At 39.0% G+C, this 11,152-nt stretch overlaps 1 protein-coding gene across 5 annotated transcripts in view; it reads left to right on the plus strand.

The window, feature by feature from the left end:
- Positions 1-8,392, plus strand: part of CDC27 (cell division cycle 27) — a gene marked incomplete at both ends in the record, with an annotated part of 31,888 nt that extends 23,496 nt beyond the window's left edge. For 3 of the 5 annotated variants that reach the window (XM_082010599.1, XM_082010600.1, XM_082010601.1), the window contains 6 exons: positions 28-236; positions 905-1,022; positions 2,105-2,233; positions 4,028-4,102; positions 5,952-6,108; positions 8,310-8,392. In XM_082010599.1, the coding sequence (XP_081866725.1) occupies positions 28-236; positions 905-1,022; positions 2,105-2,233; positions 4,028-4,102; positions 5,952-6,108; positions 8,310-8,392 (771 nt within the window). Of the gene's footprint in view, positions 1-27; positions 237-904; positions 1,023-2,104; positions 2,234-4,027; positions 4,107-5,951; positions 6,350-8,309 lie in introns of those variants that run through there. The other 2 variants (XM_082010602.1, XM_082010603.1) reach the window with 1 other exon arrangement.
- Between the last annotated feature and the right edge of the window lie 2,760 nt (positions 8,393-11,152).

Genomic DNA, 11,152 nt, shown 5'->3' on the forward strand with positions numbered 1-11,152 from the left:
CTAATTTTGCAATGCTGTCTTTACTAGGCATGGTGTGCTGCAGGAAACTGTTTCAGCTTGCAACGAGAGCATGACATTGCAATCAAGTTCTTCCAGAGAGCCATTCAAGTTGATCCAAACTATGCTTATGCCTACACCCTGTTGGGGCATGAATTTGTGTTAACAGAAGAACTAGACAAAGCATTAGCTTGTTTTAGAAATGCAATCAGAGTCAACCCTAGGCACTATAATGCATGGTAAGTTTTGCTTCATCCCCCTCCTATTGCATGTGATACAGACCTCCTTTTGGAGAAATATCTTCTAGATGCTGCCAGGGCTACCGTTTCCCTACCACTCTTCTGCAGAAGATGCAGGCCTCATCTGTTTGTTAAACAGTTCCTTCCATGAGAAGGGTGAAAACTGAAGCTTTTTTGGTTTCCACATACCTTCTTGGCTGTATTACCCCAGTTATTTTGTTCTTCTGTGCAGCACTCCTCATGCATCTAGTTGATTGTTCTTCACTTGCAGTCGGAGAGATGAGAGATCTGCCCCTTTCTACCTTAGGATACAGTTAGTTTCTTACAACTCTTTCTGTGGGGGGAAAACATATATAAAGCACTACAAGTTAGATCTGCTAGTGTAAGTCACTTAGTCTTGAGAAAGTTTTCTATGCTTCTTACTTTGTAGCTGTTTAGCCAGTCTTCCTGTGTATCAGATATCAATTGGTTAGTTTGAAGAATTGATTAAAAGAATGTAATTTTAGACAAAGCCTTTTTTTTACCCCACAAGAAATCATTTGCCACCCTGGATGGGGTTGGCAAGTCTATAGACCATTTTTTGCCAGGTCATATTCACTGGCATTCACACAAACGGTAATTTGATTAGAATACAGTCTTACTTAATAGAATTGTTTTTCTGCTTGCAGGTATGGGTTGGGAATGATTTATTACAAACAGGAAAAATTCAGTCTAGCAGAAATGCATTTCCAGAAAGCACTCGATATCAATCCTCAGAGCTCAGTCTTACTGTGTCACATCGGAGTAGTAAGTAGATTGCACTTAACTTTATCCTTGTTGTGTTTTTATCTGCTTCTGTACTTTGCTTGCAGCAGCAAAGTCATTCTGAATGTTTTTAGCAAAAAAGCCCAAACAAATTCGGAGTACCTGCTGGAGGGATCTTAAGTGCCGTATGAATGAATAACCACAGGATTAATGTGTCAGAAAAGAATCCCTCCTCTCTTTCCCAACTACTTTTAGCCAGTAATGAAATTATACTATCAAGTCATGTTTGAGTTAGCCAAAATAGCAGTGATATGAAATCAAGTCTGTGTGCAGATATTAATGTGAACGGAATGTAGGGATTTTTTTACACTTAATAGATAAGAACTTAAGTGGTTTTTTTAATTGCTGTTGCATGCACTCAGACCAGCACTTCCAGTTCTGTAAATGCTAAGGCACCTGTCTCACCTTTCAGAGTGCAATATCTTTGTCTTGGCTGCATGTCCACATTGCCCTCATTCCAGCCACTTGTACATGTGACAAATTCTTTCTTAGGCCACTTTATGCCAAGTGAAGTTTAAGTAGCAGGCAGCTACTTCAGCCAGCATCTGTTCAATTAAATGTACAGGGATATTTGAAAAGTTGGTCATTTATCCATCTGCCACTGTGGTCCTTAGAAAACAGTAGCCTTGCTCTAGCAAGTGCTTGCTTATGAAGTTGGGAAGCAGTTCTCAGATATTTGTGATGGTCACTCAAGGCTGTCTAAGTGTGGTGGATGGTTACCTGCTTGCATGTATTTGCCTTCTAAGTGGCAGCAAAGCTGTGTCAAATTCTACAGGGAGAGTGGCTTCTTCTCATTTATATACTGAGAAAAGCATTGTGTTCGCTCCTGGCCAAAGGATAAATGATTTCTGTCAGCTATTGGGTGGGGACAACATTTTGAGGTGGAGATGGGGCAAGGTGAAGTTTTCTTCTTGTAATAAAGCTTGTTAAGACTTGGTCTAGAATTGGACAAATATTTTTTTAAAGGAACAGATTGTAAGTAAATGTAGTCAAATAGATTTATACTTGTCTGGCAGATGAGCTGTTGTTTTCCCTTTTAAAATTGTTCTCCCTTTCTGTAATAGGTCCAGCATGCACTGAAAAAATCTGAAAAGGCTTTGGATACTTTAAACAAAGCTATTAACATTGATCCCAAGAACCCACTATGCAAATTCCATAGAGCTTCTGTATTATTTGCAAATGAAAAATACAAGGTAAGATTTGGTATATGTAGACAACCTTAAGTTATCTTTAAATTGCTGTACCTAGGAATGGGGATGCACTGGAAGCTAAATGTTTACAGATTAACACTGGGTAGCATCAGGGCTTGCAGGAGGAGCCTGGGACGTTGGCCTATCTTGTAGAGGCTAACATGAAGCATTTGCTTTGGCAAGTGCCATCTTTGCCAAGGGAACTCTGTTAAATTTTTTGTTATAAAATCTGGGGCCAACAGGTGATAGGGTTTTTTTAATTATTATGATTTTAATCTGACCCTGGAAGAAGGAAGAAGGGGAAATTATTGCAGCTGTCACTGAGATGTAGCTGTATTATCACGAGTTTATACTAAATAACTAAAAAAGGCTCAGCAAACTGCCCCATAACCAATTACAGCGATAAGAACCACTATTTCAAAGGCTGTGTTATTGAATGAAAAATAAGCTAAGCAATCTTGGTCTGATCCCCTGCTGACCTGTACCCTGTTTAGAATGAGGAAAGATCTTCCCACACTCTGTCTTTCCAGTGACTCTTGTCCTCTGGACTGGTTTTTTTTTTTTTTTTTGGTACAGAAGACAAGCTGCAGTCTGGTTTTTCAAACCTTGCTTCAGAAATGTGTGTGCACATGTAAAGGGAAAACTTTACTTAGAACTTTTTTTGAAAATTTATAACTGAACCAATTAAATATAAAATGTATTAAAGACTTAACGAAGTGCCCATTTGTGGATTGTTTTAAAATTTAAAAGCAGAGGATAAGCTCAAGGGGAAAAAAAGTAAATGTAATACTTCATGACCTTATTGCCCTTGTGCGAGTAAAGGAACTTGTTGACCATGGTGAAGTTTTAAGAAATAAAACATTTGGACAAAAATAAAACTTTCTTTTTTTTCTTTAGCAGGCTGAGACTCGTAAGACTAAAGTTATGCTGGTCACATAAACTACATAAAAAAAACCCAAAACATTTCATTACATTTTTAACACCAGTACTAAGAGCATTTTGATAGTGTGATAAATTTGGCTAGTGTTAGGTAAACAAATGCATGCTTACCCTTCCATTTACATAGCAAGCCCTGACTTGAGATTGTCTTCACATGAATAAGTTCTAGAGGCTTGAGTGGAACTCTTTGTAACTAAAAACAATGTTTATTCCTAACTGCAGACTAAATGTTTTAGGTAGGATTTCTTAATAATGCCAGGTTACTGTCACAGCAGGATAAATTGTCTCAGTGTCAACAATTAGTTTAGAAGTACATGAGAAGTTTCACTAAATATTTTGGACTTCAAATGCCTAATATAAACACAGTCATCACTTGTAAGAATCCACAGGTACATATCTAAAACCAGAACCTTTCAAAAGCTGTGTTGAGAGCAGTATGTTCAGCACAAAACATCAATATTCTTTTTCAGAAGCTCAGTGTACTAAAGGAAGCGCTCACTGGAGATACACTGTCAGCTTCTTGTCTTCAACCCTACTATGCCTTGTTGGGGGTGACGGGGGCATATGATGTCAGAGCTGTTAGATGTGTTGTAGGAGACCAAAGCCCAATAAACTGGCTCTGTTTCTGTAATAACGGGGCTATAATATGCTGCAATCTTTAAATGAGAAACTAATGTAAAAGGAATTTTATCTGCGTCTCATGAGATTGTACTATTGTTCTTGATGGAATATACTGTATATAAATGCCAGAATTATTTTTGTTTCACATTAGAGCTAAATCACAGTTTAGTGATGCTGTAACTTGGTTGCAGACTGCTAGCTTGTACTTACTAAGCTCTTTTTTTTCTTCCTTTTCAGTCTGCTTTACAAGAACTTGAAGAACTGAAACAGATTGTTCCCAAAGAGTCTCTTGTTTACTTTTTAATAGGAAAGGTAGGTAAAACTTAACTGTGATCGTAAGTCCTTTGGTTTCTTTTGTTGCAGAAATGTACGCCTAATGAGAAAATTTGATGCCTGTAACCAAGCTGCTTCCATTTGGAGCAGTTTTCTAAAAATTCCCAAAGCTTTAAATAAGGCTTACTGCTCACTGTCTTATTATGTATCAGCTTTTAAATGCAAAGACAGTTATTACTGGAGCAGCCTTCAGCTCTCTAAAACAAACCAAGAAAAAATAACCCAAGCTGGTGGTGTTCTTTGCCTGCTTTGATTTCAACACTGTTAACTTGAAAGATAATTAATTTCAAAAAGCAAGAAATTGGTCCTGATAAAGATACTTCACTGCAAAGAGATACAGTGGTTACGCACACAGACATATCTTTGCCTAAAAATGGAACTCTTTCAAGACTTGACTCAATACAATAGCAATAATGTGTGATCGATAGAAATCCTCAAGATTTTGAGGGATTGTCCATCCATCAGTCAGCAGTGTTGGTTTTTTGCGTGTGTAGCTATTAAGACGTTGAATCACATTCTAATGTGTTGTATCAGAAATGCTGAACAAGGAGTAATTGTAGAATACTCCTAAGTCTCTGCCAATAGCCTCAAAGTCCTCCTCGGCTGACAGTCTCCTCGGAAGAGTTGTAGGAGGTTGGTTATCAGTTTGAAAGAAAGAAGAGTCTTTAGTGAGCCTAGTAGGAGTAGGCTAGCACAAGGAAAGATCTTACTGGTTTGTCAGCTGTGTTCACGCTCCAACCTTCTTTGTGTTTTAATGCCAGAGAGAAGTAATCTAGGAACAGAAACCTCCTTCCTCACCATCGTCTCTGCTGATGTTTTAAGTTTCGCAGTTTTCTTCTGTGGGGTGTCTGTTCAATAGGAAGCAACAAGACCAACTTGCCTCTAGCACAGTCCTGGATAACTCTTAATCAGCAAGATTTCTTTTTTTTTTTTTTTGGAACTGGAGAGAGGTAGAAGGATTTGTGCTGAAATTTGTTGATTGGTATTTGTCCAGGAGTAGCTGGACCCGTAAATTGGACATTGGAGTTGCCAAGTCTTGACAAACTGAAGTACTTTCACTGTTTAAATGCTTAACACAGATAAATTACTTGGTTATCTGTCCTTAATGATAAGGAAAGCTTTGGTGCAAGTTACGGTGACAAAGAAGGTAAAATATGGGCTGGATTCTGCTGTGCAGTTTTGTCTTGAAAATGTCTTTCAGTTTAGCAGGAGAAGCTAGGTGGCACTTACTGTCCCGTTGTTTTCTCCACCTGCCAATGACAATTAAAATGCCACTTGAAGATGTAAGAATGGCCATACTGAGCCAGATAGAAAAATCTAACCATGTATCCTGCCTTTGGTCCTCAGTGTGAGCGCTGTAGGGAAGAGTATAAGACTCTGTGCATGTGGCGATACTACCCCGAACTATTCTCTGGGTCTCTGACATTAGAAGTCTGAGACTTTGGGCTTTTCCTGAGCCACAAGTAGACTTGGGGTAACAATGACTCAAGATATTGAAAGGGTGGTGAGAGGGTAAGACAAAACAAAACATGTACACTAATAGCTTCTACACCCCCCAGCTGCATAGTTCCAAAGCTTAAACTTATATCTGAAGATCCACCTCCTTTTGTTTTTGAATCTGTCAGCTGCTAGTTTAGTTGGAGTTTTAAATAGAAACACTTGCTCACTCTTTCTACACATTGGCTGTTTCCCTTGGGACTCAAATTTTTTGTATCTACCCTCTGTTGCTTTGCATAAAATATCAGTTAAATGTGGCTTGGTATGTTTGTTGTCCAAACATTCAAGTAGCAACTTCATGTAAATGTAGCATTTTATGCTTTTATTTTAGGTTTATAAAAAACTGGGTCAAACACATTTGGCCCTAATGAATTTCTCATGGGCAATGGACTTGGATCCCAAAGGAGCCAATAACCAGATTAAAGAGGCCATTGATAAACGCTACCTTCCAGATGACGAGGAACCAATAACTCAAGAAGAGCAAATCAGTGAATGTTACCCTTATGAATCAGGTTTGTATTTTCAGGCCTTTGTCATTCAAGGAGGTATTTGCACTTAGGTGGTAGGAAGAATCCCAGGTTTAATAAGTGAAACACACTGCTCAACCTCGCTGCTCGGCAAGTAAGAACTCAAGAGGCTCTTAATTTAGAAGAATTCATTCATGCTTCCTACAGTATGCATGAAATAAAGGATTGTGACATTTCTTTAGAATCTGTAGATGGAGTAGGACAGAGATAATGACTCCTGTAAATCCATACAAATCATGGTTGGCTTCCAGTACCCTGGGAGAGCAAGATGTTCCCAGGGCCACAAGTCTTCCCTCATAGAAGCATCAAATCATTTCAAGGTAACTGAATGGCAACTGAAATTGTCTGTAGAGGCTTTGTCAAAAGTTAAGCAAACTGGCTGTTGGGTAAAGATATTTGGTTTGCTAAACATAAAAGGTAGCTTTTGACACAAAAGTTTCATTTGAATCAAGAGAAAATAAAACATTTCCATTACACTATTTGGGAATAATCCACAAAAAGGAACGGCCCAGGTTTCTTTTCTCTCTAACTCTTTATTATGAGCTAAAATTCCATGAAGCATGGGTAGCTCTGTGAAGCATGGACAGTCATAAATACTGACCTCTTTGCAGATTGAAATAGTGATAGAAAATAAATGCTAATAAGCAGTTTAATTCTTTTTCTCCAAGGAAGAAAATACAGCAGGTTTTGAATTCTTACTAATAGATGTATGCTATGCTCTACACTTCTAAATCTTCAACTGAAAAAGTTATCACACTTTCCTGCTATGTATCATGTTGATTTTTATTGATCCTGTGTACAGCGTGCTCTTTAATACTGGAAACTTATCTTGCACTGCATTTCCTGAAGTATCAAGAGTTTCTCTCCCTGCTATTATAGTTGGACTAACTTAGGACACTGGCTCACTGGGGGATGAGCATGTTTCTGACCAGAAGATGGAGACAAAGTACTTGAACTGCTGAGCAACATCTAAGCAATAGAAAAAAAAAAAACCCCAACTCACAAACCCAACAACTTCACCTGTCCAATAAACGTAACCAAAATAAAACAGTGTGAAGCTGTGTGTGAGCAATTCAGTGTCCTTGGCTCTGCAGATAAAATGTAGAAGAGTTTCACAGTCTCGGCTGAATAATTCTTAGTTAAAGTAAATTAAGGTCGTACTGGGGGCAAGGAGGAATTGTTTTTAATACATTGGCTAGTGTAAGCCATTTTGTGGATTAAATTGCCTAGCATGGGGCTGGCTGTGCCCATTGTACAGTACCCTGTAAAGTGTTTGCATTAAATCAATAAAAGGCATCTGTGAAACAACTTAGGTATTTGGGAATTTACAATTACTGTGCTAAATTGTACTATGGAGAGCAGACTCAAGTCACGTTCCTGTGTGTGAAGAACAACCATCATTAGATACTTATTTTTGTTCTAATTTTAAGAAGTACAGAAGTTAAATATTTAGGGGGTAGCCTCTCAGTACGTACACATTTATCTTGTCTCCTGTGCACAGCCTGCTGTCTTTATTCAAATAGCAGTAGGAATTGAGTTTTTCTGAAAGCTCCAGGCTAGCCATCAGCTGAGCTGAGTGAGTAGAGTAGTTCCTCTGCATCGGAAACATCTGTATGCATTTACTCAAAGCAGTTCTCTTGCCACATATCTTATGCAATCTTCTTTGTCACGGAAGCAGGGAGCAAGCAGAGGCTGCCTAATGCTACTAATTTAATATTATTTGGTTATAAATGAAGCGGTCACAATGCACTAATGCAGTGGGTAATTAGTGTGAGTATTTCAGGCAGCTCGTACGTTCTGAAGGAGTGGGAAGCTTAAATTGCTTTTAAGGCAATTTTGAAACCCTTCATAGCAATACTTACCTAACTAGGTGTCAGAGATTTCACATTTTGAACAGAAGCTGGCTAAGGCAGCATGTTTTATTAATACATACTTCATGTTAGTTCCTTTCTAAAATGCGTTTATTTAGGCTTCATGAAGCTGGCAGGGGTTAGTGTGTTAGAAGGAAAAAGGGAAAGCCCATATGGCTTTAAAGCATTTTGAGAGGAAGCCCAAATCTATTGCTGCTGGGCTTTCGACGAGCTGGCATTGATTGGGGGGCAGTCTCTGCAGTGAAGCAGCCCAGTAGCGTTTGACTACTCTGTGTTTCTTTTTCTTTCAAGTTGGCACAGACGAATCCCAAGAGAGCAGCATGACGGATGCAGATGACACACAGCTCCACGCAGTGGAAAGTGATGAATTTTAACCTCCAAAAGCCAGTATCTGAGCTTGAGCGTGTGACTGGTCCTGTTGTGTTCTCCCCTTCCTTCACATCCTGGGTCTTCACATCACTGAGCCAGCATTGTCATTATTCTCCACTGACACCATGAGTACACCACTCAGACTTAAACTGTACACAGAGTTAATGGCAGTGCAATATTCAGCTGCTACTGAGTCTGACTTAGTTGGCTCTTACACATTTATGAAAGTGACTGAGGAGGAAATGCTATTTTTGGACTCCCCTTCGCTGGAAAAATATCATGGAAGAAAGACTTGTGGTTTGCTGTAACGAAGCCAGTAGATGTGGGGATAGTACTAATGAAGCAGTGTCTTGTTCTTTTTCCAGAAATGTGTCTTAGCTTGGTTCTTTCTTGGTAAGCAGAGTGCTGAACCTCATTTCCAAGTTCTTCAAGGACAGTGTTGACAAATGCAGGCTGTTAAAGACGTTTGCATATTGTAGTGTAACTTAAATGCCAGGGAATGTAAATGACCTTAAAGCTGCAGTGTCTCCAGTGAACAAACACGATGCACGTGCTCAGGACTGGGAGTGTGTCAGACTACATAAAATACCCGGTGTCCCTACTTAGAGTGCAAAATTGCAGGAGTGGAAACGTAGCAGGAGAAGCGCGTTGCAGAATCAAAGCTTTCATGAAATGCTTTCATGTTCCAACCAGGAATTAATTTATTCACCTAGTCTCTGAAAGGTCAGTGTTTACTTTGTACTTCAAAGAAACAAGTCAGCACCACCTTGCTTCATTTTTTTTTGTATACCCTGTGACTTTTTCTTCCCCTTTAAGAATAAAAATTACTAAAGGACAAAATCAAGAGAGAAATGTAGATACAACTGTAACATGACAACATCAAACCCTTAATCCAGAGTGACTGCGTGTTTCTAAGCAGATAGACTGGGAAGACCGTGGAAGCCTTAACACAATCGCAACCTTAGTCAAACACATCAAATAATTGTCTAAGATTAGTGTAATTTTTAAGACTGTTTTGTAATTTGTGGTCTAAGCAGGATGCAAAAATGTGCAATTATCTGTCTCTTTCTTTTTTAAGCTGTTCTTTAAGATTCTCACTCTAGGAACACTTTCCTCTTCTACAAGAGGCTGCTTCTGTGAGAAGAAAGCTGCGCCACGTTAATGAGTCCAAAATGATCATTCTCTGTAGCATTCTGCAGCAACAGTTGGTGCCCTTTATGCAGTGATGATAAAGAAAGTGTATGATATAAACAGTTTTAAAGAGCAATTGATGCATAATAAATTGGGAATGATATAAATTTCATAGCAACATATTTGTTGTGATCAGTCTTAATTTTTTTTTTTAATGTATTGGGTTTTAGGGCTCTCTTAGTTACTTTTAGAACTTCCATTTTTTTAATTCTGTCCTTGCCTTGCACCAGGCACGTCTTCTGTCACAGCTCCTCTCTGGTCAAGAGCTACACAGATACCTTTATCATTTGAAAAATAATCCTCAAGTGCTGAGCAAAAAATTTTTATTGTTCTTTTAAGTAGGAGGATAAGCAGTGAAAAATAGGCTTAAACTTCCCTAATAGCGTGAAAAGGAATTTCTAAAATCTGAGGAATGATAATATATTAAAGAAGCTTTGTGCCTCTGCCACCTACTTCTGATCAGCTTGCGTCTGGAAGGTTGATGAATTGTCTGGAAAATCATGACTTGTTTCAGCTGCCTTGAGCATACTGACTCTCGCACCGCTTTTTGCAGCGATAGATGCTCTGGGGGCGATTCCCCTTCCTGACGAGTCCTCCCCGAGGAAGACACAGGGTTCGGATTTCCCGAGAGCTGATCCGCAGCCAGGGCAGAGCTCGCGCACGCTGCTCTGGAGTTTCCCGTGCCTGTCCCGGCGCGCTTTTCCCATCCAGCCCCAGAGCGTGTTTGCAGCTTCCCAGCGCATCCCCCGCAAGGAGGAGTTTCTAGGCAGCACCTCAGCGTAAGGTCTGGAGGCAGCACTCGTGTGAATGCCACCGATTAATCTGTTAATTGGCTTCTTTTTTGTTCCCAACGCATTTTCTAAGCAAAAAGCTGGAATAAGCAGGTGCTGCTCTCAAGATTTTTCCATAACAAATGGGAAGATGGGGACTAGAGATTTAGGAAATGCGGTTGCTTTTTCCCTTTTGTTTTGTTCTCTAAAAACTGTGAGCAATTGTAGTAAAATTTTCAACATTCTGGAAAGAGCTCTTAATTCAGCTGGGCCCTCAAAAGAATATTCATGCTACCTGGAAGATTTAATACTTACAACTGTCCCTCGCTTTATATGTACATCATAACTTAAAGTGATTTTTCTTGTTTCCCAGGAATCTCAAGTAACGTTTAGACCATGCTGCTATTTTACCTCCTAAATAGATACACAAAATTAAGTATTTAATCAATAAAATTTTGCTTTCTTTGAAGAGGAACAGGGAGAAGGACAGCGAGCATGAAGGCACTCTGGCAGCCAGGTTAGAGCAAGTGCGTTCACTGAAAAGAATTAGGGAACTCTCATTTTCTTACAACAAAACTATGGAAAAATGCAACGTGTGGGTGTGGTGTGTACTATTTGCATTGAAACAATGTAATTTGTCTTTTTCCTTTTTTTTTTTTTTTTTGCTTTTCCTGACTTTTTATTTCAAAAATTGTACAGTCTTAGGGGAAAAAAAAAAGTCTTTTCTGTTAATATATTTGCGATTCATTAAAGGATGTGGAAAATCCAAATAAACTACTTTTAAAAGCAGACTTATCCCCAGGT

The sequence above is a fragment of the Phaethon aethereus genome (genome assembly GCF_964289735.1).
Source record: "Phaethon aethereus genome assembly, chromosome: 25".
Classification (NCBI taxonomy): Eukaryota; Metazoa; Chordata; class Aves; order Phaethontiformes; family Phaethontidae; genus Phaethon; species Phaethon aethereus.